Genomic DNA, 15,228 nt, shown 5'->3' with positions numbered 1-15,228 from the left:
CAACTAGAAGTGGTGGAACAGAAGACAATGGACTCAGTGTAGGCCCTAACCAATGCCAGTGTTGAGATCAGAGTCCACCCCCAAATCTCAGCAACAAGTATTGCTATCTACTTATCCAGAGCTTAATCTTTAGTGTAGCAAGGGAGAAAACATATCTTAAGTGTAATTAGACTGGGGTGCTGCTTATACTACCCCCAAGCCCCAATCTACAAGAAGCACACCCAGGCATAGCAAAACATTTTGTAGTGATTTGAGAAAAGACAAGGGACATTTCTCTGAAGCCCTCCAGTCTTTAAGCGAGGCTCTACATATCATCTCTAGCAAAGAACAACACCATTTCTTTTTTCAATATTTTTACCATTTCTTTTAATAATATTTTTTTAAAGCCAGTAAGCAGCTACAGAGACCATTTAAAAGTAGACAAGTAAAAAAAATATGAGAAACAGCAAAGACACATCCTTCACTCCACAATAAATACAGAGCTGTATTAGTAACCTCCACCAACATTATACGGGAGGGTTGGCTCTCCATGGGATCAAGAGTACTCTCCATTATTGTGCAGGGGGGGACCAGCCAGCACTTGGTTGTAATTATGTCAAAATTGGTGGACACATGAATTGCTGAGATCAAGGTCTACAGTTTTGGCCCTTGATTTGCATATGGGTTGGTCAGGCTTAACTTCTTCCAGGCTGTGCTGGATTCCATAGCTGAAGTAGATACCAAACCCTAGTGGGTAAAGGTAGCTGTGAGGTGGGGCAGCAGTGATCTGTAAAGGTTTAACATGTCTCCTACTGGAGATAAGAAGGGACAGGAGTTGGGATAGGACATCCAAAAGGCTTACTCTCCCCAAGTGGATACTTACCAATCAGCATCCAGACCCCAAATCGGGCCCAGGTACCAGCTGTCATCTGCATCATAAGGTAAACATTCACAAAGATGCTCACTAGTGGGAGGAAAGGCACAGCAGGCACCTAGAAACAAAGGAAATTTTCCTTTTCACATGTGACAATGTGAACTAAAAAGAGACCTCTATTTTTCTCAGGGCAAAAAAGGCCGAGTTTAGCCGCTACTCAGGCACTGTATTTCAGTGGCCTCTCATTTATATGGGACTCCCAGAATACATAAAGTTTGGGGAAATAGAACTGGAAAGAAACTACTGGGAGGAAGCAAAAGAAGTCTTTGGCCTAGGTACCTCCTATATCTTCCCTTTCATGCCCAATTTAAGTATATCTAGAGACCTTGGACCACAGGCATCTCATGCTTATTCACCCAAGATAGGTTGGTGAGGACGGAGGGAGAGGTCATTTACCTTAAAGTGAAGGGGACTGGAGTTCTGTGGCTGTCTACAGATAACCATAGTCGTTCCAGTAATAAGCAACAGAAGCAGTACAACCACTGCCACCCACACTGGGTCTCCAGAAAGCAATGGAAATGGCACCAGGCAAAGGACAGTCAGCAGTAGAGCTTCAAAGGTCAAGTTGAGAGACATCAAAACCAATTCTTGTGATCAACATGACAAGATATCAGGCACCCCATTCCGAGGGTCACCCTCTTTCTACCACCAAATGTCATGACATATTGTCCACCCCAAAGTCACCCAAAGAGAAATTCCACTGCTCACCAAGTAATGAGGAACAAACATAAACAACTTGGCCAGAGAGTGGAGTAGGGTCAGAATTGAGTGGGCAAAACAGTGCCTGGAGGGTCAGTTTCTCTGCTTCAGGAACCTTCTCCTCCTGCAACTCCACTTCCTCTTCCCCAGGCTTCATTTCCTGGTCAGGCTGATACCTGAGGCAAGATTAAGAAAGCAGTTTTAAAAACAACTCTTAACCACTTCACCATCTTCTCCCAGGCAACTTTACCTTCACATTACCATTAAGAATAAGAAGCTCTTTTTGACAGTGAGATACCCAAAGTCATAAAGGAAAGTCAGGATGACCAAGGTGCAAGAGAAAGGAGTAGATCATCCCTATCCTTCCTTAAGAATAAAATCCCAAATCACAGTATACAGAGAAACGGAGTCCTACCTGAGGATGAGAACACAAATGGACACCAGGGAGTAAGCAAGCAGGGTCCCAATTGACATGAGGTCCACAAGATCAGTGAGTTCAAAGAGGAATGCCATGAATGCTAAAATTGATGGGCAGAAGACAAAGAAGTGAGAGATGGGAATAATGAAGTTAAAGGAACTAGTGAAACAACTAAGGATTTTTCCCTACCTGCAATAATGCCAGAGACCACAGTGGCCATGATGGGGGTATGAGTGCCGGTGTGGATCCTAGCCAGGACACGGAATAGGAGACCATCCTCTGCCATTGCATAGATCACCCGAGGCATGGGGAACATAGAGCCCAAGAGGCTGCATTAAAGAATGCCCAGAATGACATGAGTTGACTTGGGTCATCTCTTCCCAAACCTACATGTTTAATATTTTCCCACCTTTCTTTTGCAGCTCTTTTAATGGATATTCTCTGGTACTAAATGCCATGATCTGAGACTTTGGTCAGAGGAAAACAAGCAATTGGTGTTTTGGGTTTTTTTTAAGACTTGGGATTGAACCTGGAGGTACTATACTGAGGTACATACGTGCCCAGTCCCTTTAACTTTTTATTTTTTTAAATATTTTTTTAGTTGTCAATGAACTTTATTTTATTTATATGCAGTGCTGAGAATTAAATCCAATGCCTCATTCATGCTAGGCAAGCACTCTACCACTGAGCCACAATCCCAGCTCTAACTTTTTATTTTGAGACAGAGTCTCACTATGTTTCCAAGGCTGGCTTCAAATTTAGGATTCTCCTGCCTCAGCCTTCCAAATCACTGGGATTACAGGTGTGCAGCATGGTGCCCAGCTGAAACAAACATTTGATACTAACCTCGTAGAAAGAGCACAGAGGGAGCCAACAGCCACAACATAGCGGGCAGGAGCCCATCCAACATGGAGAAAAGCCTCAGGCAAAGGGCTTTCAGTCTGGAGTTGGTAGTAAGGCATCATGAGGGTGAGTGCCGAAGAGACACCAAAGTACGCCAAAAAGCAGACAAACAGTGAGATCACAATGCTCATGGGGATGGAACGCTGTGGATTCTGGGCCTCTTCCCCTGCAGGAAAGGGCACAGCACAAAGATTTTGATCCAGGGAAACAGGTTCACTCCTCTACCACCCTCATTATGCATGCAGCCTGAGCACACATAGCATCCAAGCCCCAGCCAGAATGCAATGATCCTGTTACCGGTGGTAGCAATACAGTCGAAACCAACAAACGCATAGAAACAGGTAGCAGCTCCCCGGAGAATCCCCTGGATGCCAAATGGCACAAATCCTCCAGAGCCCAGAGGGCCCAAGCTAGAGTAGAAGAAGGAATGGAAAAGGTAAGGGTGATGTTCAGCCAACTCCATACCTTTTCTCTAACGCCAAACTACTTGGCTAAGTTTTCCAAGGCCCGGCCTCCCATGCTTCCCCACCCTCATCAAGAATCCCTCAGCATGGATCTGCTTACTCCTCATTCTGACCCCAGCACTGCAGCTCTGAAGAAGAGTAAAACTCTCTAACCTATTGGTGTCATTGAGTCCAGCCTTGGTCAATTCATAGTCTTCTTCATTGAGCCTCCAGTTGTGTAGGTCTCCCTTAATGAAGCCAGAGACGATGATAAAACCAAGAACCAAAAGGTTCACCCCTGTGAACACTTTGGTAACCAGGGCTGATTCACTAGCCCCCAGAGCCAGCAATCCTGTGGGAGAAATTCAATCAGGACCTTGAGAAAGGAAGATCCCTCAGTCCAAGCTTTCTTTTCCTGCCTCTATGGGGCTGACTCATTCCTTCCCAGCTTCTCTACCTCCAGGCCATTATCCCCTTCACCTAGCCCTTCCCAGTCCCAGCCCTAGCCCCTAGGCTAAGCCCCACCCAGCCCCTCCCCCCCATCAACATCTGCCCCTTGCCTCACCAGTGAGCAGCAACACAAGGCCCAAAGCAAAGAAATCTGGATATTCTGCAAGGAAATGGGGCACATGCAGTGAGATGGACCCCTTTAGAGTCTGAGAGATGTGGTTCCCAATCAGGTTGTCAAAAGCAGAGCTCCAGGCACGGGCCACACTGGCTGTACCTGGTAGAGCAGAGGGAGAAACACCGGGTCAAATTCCCTCCCTCCCCCACACTAGTCTCACATAAATAACTGTCATAACCCATTATCACCTAAACTTTACTGGTTTTCTTTTTTTTCAATTGAATCCAGAGCCTTGGTGCCAGAGGTGCACACACATGCTCTACCACTGATTTATATTCACAGCCCTATAATTACTTTTTAAGAACCAAAACCAGTCACTTAATGAAGGAAACTTTGCCAGGTGAATAGAACAATTTCTCCATACCTCTGACCCTCCCAGACCCCCACCAACACACATTTAGCCCTATTGAGGTCCTGTGAATAATAAAGAATTCAAGGGCTTCACCATTCAACGCAAATTTTCTGATCCAAAGCCCCTTTGCTGGCTGTGAAGTTCCCTCCCTGCCCAGTCTCTCACCAATGACGTAGGAGAGGATGAGATTCCAGCCAGTGGTGAAGGCCCAGAGTTCACCAACAGTGACATAGCTGTAGAGATAAGCAGAACCAGAACGGGGAACCCGGGCACCAAACTCGGCATAGCACAGCCCAGCCAACACAGAAGACAGAGCAGCCACCAAAAAGGAGATCACAATAGATGGTCCTGCTTTATCTTTGGCGACCTCACCAGCCAGGACATATACACCTGCACCCAATGTGCTGCCCACACCCAGGGCCACTAAGTCCAGAGTGCTCAGGCATCTGGCAAGGCGAGTCTCATTCATGCCTGGCTCCAGTGTACGTCTCCGTACCAGCTTTCGACCAAATCTGCGAAGTGCCTGCCACAGCATTCTAGTTGGAATTGAAGAGGATACTAGGATCTGGTGAAAAACAAGACAAAAGCCCTTCAATAGGGCTCATTATCCCTAAGCTCTAAAAGTGAATTCCAAAACTCACTCCACCAAGCAAAAGAGCTATGAGAGGGAAAGGGGCACAGGAGGGGGGGACTGAAGGGACAAAGGCAAGTCACTCTACCTCTAACCTCAGTTACTTCATATGGAAGTAGGCATTAAAATAATGCAAGTAGGGATTACAATACCTCACAAGGTTTGTGGAAGGACTAATTTCAGAAGAAGCACGTGAAAGCCCCTAGTAATAAAGTGGCTGGCACCTATTAAGTGCCCAGACACTATTGGGTTTCTTCTTTCACTAGCCAGGAACCTACAAGATTTATCCTAGACCCCAATGCAGGAACCCTGCTTCCTGGCCTGAGGCTCCTTGGGAATTAAACACAACTCAACTCGGGAGAGGCCAGCAACTCCAGGGAGAGCCCCCTTTTCATAGCCATGCACCTTTCAGTACTAGCCCCCAAGACTCCAGAGACATGGACCCCAGGCCTCCCAGGAGATGGGTCCGACCTCAGTTACAGATTTTAAAAAGTGAGCACTGGCTCAGTTCCATGCCTCCTCACCGAGCCCACCCCGCTCAATTGGCGCTGCCTTCGCCCAAGGGAGTAAGCAAATGTTCCCCCACTTCCTCTCGCCGGGCTAAGCTGACCTGTGAGCATCAACAGCGAGGCGGGGCTTCGACATCTAAGATTTGGAGACTCGCCCCGGGAGGGGCCCCAGAGCAGCCCGAGATTGCTTGCACTTCCCACTTGGCGGAGATCTGGGGTCCCGACCGTTGCCCCCTGACTCAGCTCCCAGATTTTTGGGCTTCCATCTAGAAATGGTTTGGGATTGGGGTCGATATTGGGAGCCCTAACTCCCGGGGCCGGGGTCTCGCCAGCAACAGGTCACAGTGGTGTTGATGCAACTGCATGTGATGGTTGCCTGAGAGAATCCTAGGTATGCCGAGACCCTCGCCGTCCCCCCCTTCAACACACGTGTCGTTCCCGGAGGCTTACCAGAGAGCTGTGACTAGCACAGGGAGCTGAGAATCTCCAGTCAGGTTGGAAAGGCTGACTTAAACCGAGTTGGGTTTGAGCTGCCGACTTCAGTAGCTCTCGCTTCAAAGCTGCGGCTTAGGGTCGTTGCGCGCCAAGCGCCCCTTATATTAACCAGGAGGCGGAGTCAGTAACGTCATGGGATCCCACCCCCAATCCTCCTCCCTACACACAACACACACACACACACACACATGCGCGCGCACATAAATACACACACACACACACACACACTTGGCTTTGCAAAAGGGATTGCGTGGGGTCTGAGACTACTTCCCACCCTCAACAGCAAACCTGGTGTGGTGGGGAGCAGAAAAGGGGGAAGGGCAGCCTTTCCCCACTGCCACACTGTTCGTCAGAGCAGGACAATAAGAGGCTTCCTGCCCAGAGACCCCCTGTGATTTTTTACCTTTGTGCTTTCCTAGTCAGAATCGGTGATCCTGGGGGATGGGAGACTCGTGTTGGGGGGGAGGGAGGGAGGGAGGGAGAGAGAGAGAGAGAGAGAGAGAAGGAGAGAGAGAGAAGGGTGGAAGAGGCAAAGAGCACCGAGTCTCTTCCTCCCCCTCCCTCAATCTCCCTTAGTTTTCTTGTCTACATGAGGTCCCCCTCCCTGAAATTTTTCCCAAGGACCATACCAGATTCACCCTCAACCATGGTGTTTCTAATGCAGACAGAAAGAAATTGGGAGATGGTTTCAAACCACCTGTACACAGATAATTAATCCCATCTAGATTTCTAGACCCTGATGTTTCCAAAATGTATCTCCAGCTGCCTATAATTATTAAATATGAAATTCTGACAATGATGAAATATTGGATAAAGGAGCTTAATTTCCACTCCCCACGCCCGTGCTGGGGAGCAAATCCTTGGCCTCCTGCATACTACGCACACACTCTGAGGTTAGAAGAAATGAAAGAAAAAGGTAAAAAGGAGACATAAAGGAAGGATAAGGAAATATAGTTTTTAATTTAAAAGTTCCGCATACTTTTCCAGTCTTGTCACTCCCCAAGCCAGTCTCTCTCCCAGGCCCGTCACTCCCAAATTTTTGGGAAATCTGTAAATCTTAAAGTTAACCATAAATCCCTCACTTAAGATAATCACCTTGTGCACGATTAATTAGCCCACCAATAAATAGATTAAGCAAAGACAGATATGATATTTTAAGAAGCCTGCAATTTAGGAGACTCCAGCATTTTATCTATTCATCAGATAATGAAGACCATATCAGCCTAAGGATCCTGAGAATGACCATACCACCATAAACCATCTTGTGATCACCAGACTGATATCATCCCTACACACCTTTCCATTTCCACAGCTCACCAAGTTTCCTTTAAAAGAGGAGCCAGGACTGGGTATAGTGGTGCATACCAGCTACTCAGGAAGATAAAGCAGGAGAATTCTATGTTCTAAAGCAGCTGGGCAATTTAGTAAGACCTTGTCTCAAAAATAAATTAAAAAAAAAATGAAGAAATAAATGGCTGGAGATGCAGTACAGTGGTAGAATAACTCTGGTTTAATATCAAATACTGCAAAATAAATAAATGAGGGGGCTGGGGTTGTGGCTGAGTGGTAGAACACTTGCCCAGCATGTGTGAGGCCCTGGGTTCAATTCTCAGCACTGCATATAAATAAATAAAATAAAGGTCCATTGACAGCTAAAAAAAAAAAATTAAATAAATAAATGAGGAGCCAAGAACCCCAGTAATTCATATCACTGTCCAGATGGCCTACATTTCTCTCTTGAATGTGTATTCCCTTGTTTTACATCAAATAGTATCAGCTGGGGGGGGGGGGAGGGTCCTGGGGATTGAACCCAGATGCACTTTATCAATGAGCTACATCCCCAACTTTTTTTTTTCAGATAGCATCTTGCTAAATTGCTTAAGGCCTCCTTAAGTTGCTGAGGCTGACCTCAAACTTGCAATCCTCCTGCCTCTACCTCCTAAATTGCTGGGATTACAATTGTGTGCCATTGTGCCTGGCTGAAGCATCTCTCTCTTGATAGTCTCCATTTTCCCTTGAATACGTATCTGCTTTCCTAAATAAATTCCTGTCTGTTCCTCTACTCACATGTGCTTAAATCATTTTCTTTTACTTACAATAAGGATCCTCCTGCGCCTGAGTCAAGTTCCTGCCTTTCTCCAGGAACTCCTTCAGAGACAATGTCTTCCTTGGGAGACAGTTTTTCTCCTGTGAACTCTCTACTACTGAGCTTTATCCCCAGACCCTTTAGTTCCATTTTACTGATGATTAAACTGAGACTCAGTCATACTTGACCACCTTTTGACAAAACGTGGCTTGTTGCTCCTTAAAGGTTTTTTTTTGTTTGTTTGTTTTGTTTTTGGTACTGGGAATTGAACTCAGGGGCGTTCCACCACTGAGCCACATCCCTAGCCCTATTTTGTATTTTATTTAGAGACAGGGTCTCACTGAATTGCTTAGAGCCTCAATAAATTGCTGAGGTTGGCTTTGAATTCACAATCCTCCTGCTTCAGCCTCCAAAACCGCTGGGATTACAAGCATGCACTGCCACATCTAGATGAACTCGCATTTTTGATCCTACTGCCTCAGCCTCTTGAATTGCTTGGATTACAGGCATGCACTGCTGTGTCCAGATGCCTGTTGGAATTTAAAGCCTGACTCCCATAGGTATTATACTTTATTCAAGTGCACAAGAAGAGGAGGTGTTGCTGCAAAAAAAGACAAATGGAAGAAGCACAAGCCAAGAGGCATTTCCTTTTAGGAGAGGAGTTGAATAATCACAATGGATGGGACCCATAATCCATGTGGTCCAATCAGTTCTTACTCATAGGTGAACAAAAAGAGTTGTGATGGTGTGGTTCCCTTTTATCAGGACATCTTGGGGGTTAAGGATGGACCCAAATATCTATGTTTCCTTTTATGATCTATAATGAATATTTTATGAATTAACCATCTAAGTCTTTCTTTCTTTTTTCTCTTTCTTTCTTTCTTTCTTTCTTTCTTTTTCTTGTTGTTACTGGGGATTGAACTCATGGGTGCTTTACCATTGTGCTACATCCCCAGCCCTTTTTATTTTATTTTTTAATTTGAGACAGGATCTCTCTAAGTTGCTGAGGCTGGCCTTGTGATTCTCCTGCCTTAACCCTTTCAAGTTGCTGGGATTTCAGGCACACACCATCAAGTCCCGGCTTTTAGATGTTTTTTGAATTTTGAGCTAGTTAAAATTCCACTTGGTTATTCCATAAACAAATATTGAGCTGGGCATGTAGCTCAGTGGTGGATTGGCTTAGCATGCCTGAGGTCCTGAGTTTGATCCCCAAAACCACGCCCCCTTACAAAAAAGTATGTACTTATTGAGCGTTGACTATGTATAGGAGCTGGTATAACGAAGAGTCTACAAAGGAAACACAAAATATAAATCCTTGCCCTCCTACTCTTAATAAAATCTAGTTAAAGAAAGAAAACATATACAATGAAATTGAAATAGTATTAATAGAGGTCAGGAATGCAGTGTTACAAACTATACCTAGTTTAAATTCCCATCTAAGCCACTGTAGCCTTGAGCAAATTACCTAACAACTCTGAGCCTCAGTTTTGGTATATGATAGATATAGTTCACAGGGTTGAGGGTTATTGTGATGCTTAGCTGAGATTAGGAAATCAAGTCTTCCTTCCAGCTGCCTGGCATGAGGGACAGATCCAATAAAAACTTGATACATATTCAGACTAATATATTAGTATGTATGATAATATTCAGTTTCTTAGATTCAGGGATTGATTTATTTATGAGATTAGATGGCAAATTGACAATATAAATGTTCAGGCAAAGAAGTCAGTACACACTGGAATATATAAAGAAGTCTTTTTGATTTGTAAAGAGTTGGGAAGGGAGGTTAGCAAGGACCTTGAAGTTGAACAAGTTGAACCTTGAAGTATAAGGAGGAGAGCTGTGGAGATAAATACAGAGATGGCAGAAAATCAAGCCAAGGGCATTTAGACACCATCCTAGCAAATGCAGTGTTTGTTAGAAAGCAGTTGAAGATAAGGTTGGATAAATGGATGCCTCCTTCTTGGAGTAAAAGGTGTCTTAAATATACTATCCAATAGGGCTGAGGCTGTGGCTCTGTGGTAGAGCGCTCGCCTGGCGTGTGTGAGGCACTGGGTTTGATTTTCTGCATGACATATAAAAAATAAAATAAAAGTCTATCAACAACTATATTTTAAAAAATATATATTATCCAATATGTAAACAATACCTCTTGAAAACACTCTAATCATAAGGTTGTTTCCTGGGCAACCAGCCCCCAACAGGAAGCTCTTCTGGAGCCCCAAGCCAACAGTCATTCATAAGCATACAAAAAGACACTTATCACTTTGGAAATTCCAAAGGTTTTAGGAACTGGGTGCCCGGAAACTAGGCTGAAGACCAATTACATCATCTTGTAAATCACAATATCTCTGAGATAAAATCCGTGTGGCATAATAAAATTTACCCATTTTAAGTGTATAATTCAGTAGGACTTAGTATAGTCACAGAGTTGTATATCCATCACATCCCAGAAAGAAACCCTATACCCATTTCCAGTCACTCCCATTTCCTCACAACTCACTCACCCAAGGCCTAAGAAACCACAAGTCCACTCTGAGTCTCCATAAATTTGCCTAGATGTTACTCAAAGAATACAAAGTTTCAGTTATGCGGGATGAATAATTGTGAAAACCTGATGAATGGTGACTGTAGTTGATAATACTATTTCTATTTCTGACAAATGTTTTTTATTTCTGACATAATACCATATATACTTGAATTTTACAAACAAACAAAAAAACTCAGTTCCTCTCCCACCAAAAAAGAAAGAAAAAGAAAAGAAAGAAGAAACTTTGAATTAATGGATTGTCAATTAGCTTAATTGTGGCAATCATTTCACAATGTATACCTTTATGGAAACACCATGAAGTACACCTTAAATATATATACATCAATAAGGCAGAAAATAAATCAGTTGAGAGAAAGAAAATCACTGTTTAGCCCTTACAAAAGTAATAGCTAATTCAGGCAAGGATACTCAATCCTTAGGTGTTGATAAATCCACTATTTACAGGATCTCAAATTATTACCCCACAGATTATATATTGATCCTGTTGTGGGATTCTCACACAGAGAGACTGGACACTGAGGGTTTCAGCTAGGAAGCAGTGTTTATTAGTTCTGCAACTGGCCCAGTGGATTAGCATCCAAAAGTTGAGCTCCTAGTACAGCAGGGTGTTACCTTATATTCTTTATTAGTTTTCCTTTTACATGTTAGCCTCTTTGTCTCCCCTATATGGTAACATACATTCTGATTGGATATTATATACTATAGAGTGGCAACTTACAACAGAGTTGTGCACACCCACATAGGTACAGAGAGAGCCATGTGGTAGCCTTCCTTTTTTTTCTGGGAGGGCTCTTACCACAATCCTAAAGAGAAAATTACTTGTATTTTTTTGTTGTTTGTTTTCTATTTCTGACATAATAAATTATTACAAACTTAGCTGCTTAAAACAACACATTTCTTCCACACTTTATGCAGTTCAGAAGACTGGCATTGTGTGGCAGGATCCTTTTCTCAGGGTCTCACAGGGATAAAAATCAGTCATACATCTACAGATATACATTGCTCTTTTTAAGGATTGAGGGATGAATCCACTTAGATAACTCTAGTTATTGGCAGAATTCACTTCAGTGTAGTTGTAGGACTGAGGCCCAACTTGACCACATGGTCCTTTCCATCTTAAAGTCACTGTGCCTCAAATCATTGTCCTGCTTTGAATTTCTGATTTCCTCTCTTCTACTTTGTTTGGTGGGGGAGGGGATGCTGAGAATGGAACCTAGAGCCTCACGCATAGCATATTAAGTATGAAATCTATCTCTGAACTACATACCCAGGCTTCCTCTTCTACTTTTAAGGGCTCATGTGATTATATCCAGGACAATCTCCATATTTTAATTGGTAACCTAATTACATCTGCAAAGTCCCTTTTACCATATTGCTCAATATATTCATGAGTATAACACCAGAGAAGTTCATAGGGACCAAAATTCTGCCTACAAGCCTTGAGTCTCTCTCTCTCTCTCTCTCTCTCTCTCTCTCTCTCTCTCTCTCTCTCATTCGGCCCACTTCATTCTTTCTAATGGAGTGCTATTGACATCTTCAATAAATCTGAATGCTGTTAAAAAAAAATTCTGCCTATAAGTGAAACTTTACAATGGAGAAATCCAGTGCAAGCTACTTTAACAAAGTGATCAAATTTAGAATGACAAATGACAGAACAGACTGACATTATATGCCTGCAGAAGTGATGCAATGAGAAATACATATCATCCATGTCATATTTTGCCAAAAATGTTTAGCTCAAATCTAGTCAAGAAAAAATAACCAGAGAAAACCAGATCGTAATACATTCTACAAGACAAAAGACAACTAGCCAAACTGCAAATGTTTTGACAAAAGACAAAAAAAAAAAATGTAAAGGAACCGTTTAGAAACTTGAATGTGGACTGCATGTTAGATGATGACAATATCAGTAATGATTGTTTGTTTTGATAACTGTATTGAGGTGATGTAAGAGAATGTCCTTGTTCCTTGGAGATAAAGGCTAAGTATATATGCACTGTGTAAGCACATTTTAGTCAACACTGAATTGCAAATGTGATGGTGTATTCTGTATAGCCTAGGTATGTATTAAGCTATACTATTTACATTTGCATAAGTACACTCTATGATGGTTGTGCAACTATGAAGTCACCTGAGGGCACATCTCTCATAATATACCCCCTGTTAAGGGACACAGGATTGTATTTAGTAATGTAGTGTCATAAACTCATATTTTTTGGCAAAAATAATGTGTGTGTGTGTGTGTGTGTGTGTGTGTATGAAAAGAAAAAATAGTACATGTAACTTGTTGACAATTGGTGAATCTAGGTGAACCCTGTGCATGGGTATTGATTATACTACTCAAAGTATTCATAGGTTTGAAGTTGTTTTAAAAATTAAAAGTTTAAGTTGGGTATAGTGGCACACACACCTGTAATTCCAGCTACTTGGAAGACTGCAGCAGGGGATTGCAAGTTCATCAGTTTGGGAAACTTAGTGAGACATTGTCTCAATTTTTTGAAAAAATAAATAAATAAAAGGGCTGAGGATGTGACTCAGGCAGAGAGGATGTGGTTAAGCACCCCTCGGTTCAATTTCTGGTATTAAAAAATATATAATACTGGCTAGGGATGTAGCTCAGTTATTAGAGCACTTGCCTAGCAAGTGTGAAGCCCTTTCTTCAATCCCAAGCCCCCCCCAACACACACACAAATGATCATATTATAAAAGATAATATCCCACTTTTTCTACTTCATAATTCATTTTGATATCCTTTGGTGTATGAAATTTAAGATACACAAAAAAAATTTGAATTTTTTGTTAAAGTAAGAATCATTTGGCCTAACATAATTCATTAGTCATTCTTTTTTTTTGGCTATTTGATGATTGTTACATTATCATATATTAAAATTTTAAATATAAGGGCTAGTGGTATTACTCAGTGGAAGAATGCATGCTTCATGCCTGAAGCCCTGGGTTCAATCTCAAGCACAAAAAAAGAAAGAAGAAAGAAAGAGAGAGGGAAGGAGGGAAAATGACTAAAGCAAAATATGTTCATGGGAGACACACAGAAAGAGAATATAAGAAGTTAAAAACTGGTCTTGGGCTGTAGCTCAGTGGTAGAGTGTTTGCCTGGCACGTGTGAGGCACTGAGTTCCATCCTCAGCACCACATAAAAATAAATTAAAGAACAAATAAATAAATAAAATAAAGTTATCCATCTACAACTTAAATAAAGTTGTTTTTTTTTTTAAAAAAAAAAAGAAGTTAAAAACTAAAAGAGTCAAAATCCCTCTGAAAGAGAAATGAGGAAAGGTACCCCATTTACAATTAAAATAGCCTCAAAAAAAGAAAAAACCTGGGAATCAACCTAACAAAAGAAGCAAAATACCTCTACAATGAAAACTACAGAATGCTAAATAAATTAATTAAAGAAGACATTAGAAGATGGAAATTTTAGTTTGAATCCATCCCATTTATTGATCCCTTGTTCTTAGATAGGCAGAATTAATATTGTCAAAATGACCATACTACCAAAAGCACTATACAGATTTAACACAATTCCAATCAAAATCCCAATGACATTCCTCATAGATATAGAAAAAGCAGTCATGAAATTCATCTGGAAAAATAAGAAACCCAGAATAGCTAAAGCAATCCTTAGCAAGAAGAGTGAAGCAGGTCACATCATTATACCAGACCTTAAACTATACTACAGAGCAATAGTAACAAAAACAGCATGGTATTGGCACTAAAATAGACATTTAGACCAATGGTACAGAATAGAGGACACAGAGATTAACCCACATAATTACAATTATCTTATATTAAACAAAGGCACCAAAAACATACATTGGAGAAAGATAGCCTCTTCAACAAATGGTGCTGGCAAAACTGGAAACCCATATGCAACAAAATGAAGTTAGTTCTTGCTTCAGCAGCACATATACTAAAATTGGAATGATACAGAGAAGATTAGCATGGCCCCTGTACAAAATGAAATTAACCCTTATCTCTCACCATGCACAAAACTCAACTCAAAGTGGATCAAGGATCTAGGAATTAAACCAGAGACACTGAGTCTATTAGGAAAAAAAGTAGGGGCTGGGGTTGTGGCTCAGAGGGAGAATGCTCACCTAGCATGCATGAGGCACTGGGTTCAATCCTCAGCACCACATAAAGTAAAATAAAGATATGTGTCCACCTATAACTAAAAATAAATATTTTTTTAAAAAAAGAAAAAAAAAAGTAGGCCCAAATCTCCATCATGTTGGATTAGGCCCCAACTTCCTTAATAAGACTTCTATAGTACAAGAATTAAAATCAAGAATCAATAAATGGGATGGATTCAAACTAAAAAGCTTCTTCTCAGCAAAAGGAACAATCAGTGAGGTGAATATTTTTACCACATGCACATCAGATAGAGCACTAACCTCTGGGATATATAAAGAACTCAATATCTTAACACCAAAAAAACCCAAATAACCCAATCAATAAATGGGCCAAGGAACTGAACAGACACTTCTCAGAAGATGATGTACAATCAACAAATATATGAAAAAATGTTCAACATCTCTAGCAATTAGAGAAATGCAAATTAAAAAAAAAACAACTAAGATTTCAT

At 41.8% G+C, this 15,228-nt stretch overlaps 1 protein-coding gene and 1 pseudogene across 2 annotated transcripts; one reads left to right on the top strand and one right to left on the bottom strand.

The window, feature by feature from the left end:
- Positions 1-391: 391 nt before the first annotated feature.
- Slc7a3 (solute carrier family 7 member 3) lies at positions 392-6,078 on the bottom strand. 2 transcript variants are annotated; one of them, XM_058586275.1, is made up of 13 exons: positions 5,944-6,053; positions 5,595-5,759; positions 4,519-4,918; positions 3,942-4,100; positions 3,551-3,728; positions 3,231-3,343; positions 2,877-3,099; positions 2,220-2,359; positions 2,028-2,130; positions 1,622-1,788; positions 1,310-1,464; positions 863-971; positions 392-726 (listed from the first exon to the last, which is right to left on the bottom strand). In XM_058586275.1, exons 3-13 carry the CDS (start codon positions 4,886-4,888, stop codon positions 596-598), a joined length of 1,848 nt encoding a protein of 615 aa, XP_058442258.1. In that variant the 5' UTR covers positions 4,889-4,918; positions 5,595-5,759; positions 5,944-6,053; the 3' UTR covers positions 392-595. The 2 variants fall into 2 exon arrangements, with proteins under 2 accessions (XP_058442258.1, XP_046323007.1); XM_046467051.2 differs by lacking the exon at positions 5,595-5,759 and having other exon boundaries at positions 5,944-6,078.
- Positions 6,079-14,533: 8,455 nt separating this feature from the next.
- LOC124108626 (U6 spliceosomal RNA) lies at positions 14,534-14,620 on the top strand (annotated as a pseudogene).
- Positions 14,621-15,228: the final 608 nt, after the last annotated feature.

The sequence above is a fragment of the Marmota monax genome, unplaced genomic scaffold (assembly GCF_021218885.2).
Source record: "Marmota monax isolate L192 unplaced genomic scaffold, Marmota_monax_Labrador192_F-V1.1 WCK01_AAM20220418_F8-fsc00284, whole genome shotgun sequence".
In the NCBI taxonomy this organism is placed as follows: Eukaryota; Metazoa; Chordata; class Mammalia; order Rodentia; family Sciuridae; genus Marmota; species Marmota monax.
The sequence above is the reverse complement of the archived record's forward strand: the minus strand, read 5'-3'. Positions and strand labels throughout refer to the sequence as shown.

Bases quoted from the DNA above. Each gene is read 5' to 3' on its own strand.
- Slc7a3 (XM_046467051.2), bottom strand. From the start codon at position 4,888: ATGCTGTGGCAGGCACTTCGCAGATTTGGTCGAAAGCTGGTACGGAGA. The intron at 3,344-3,550 runs GTTAGAGAGTTT...CTTCTACTCTAG, and splicing joins GGACTCAATGACACCAATAG to CTTGGGCCCTCTGGGCTCTG. The intron at 1,465-1,621 runs GTGAGCAGTGGA...TGACCTTTGAAG, and splicing joins TGTTTGTTCCTCATTACTTG to CTCTACTGCTGACTGTCCTT.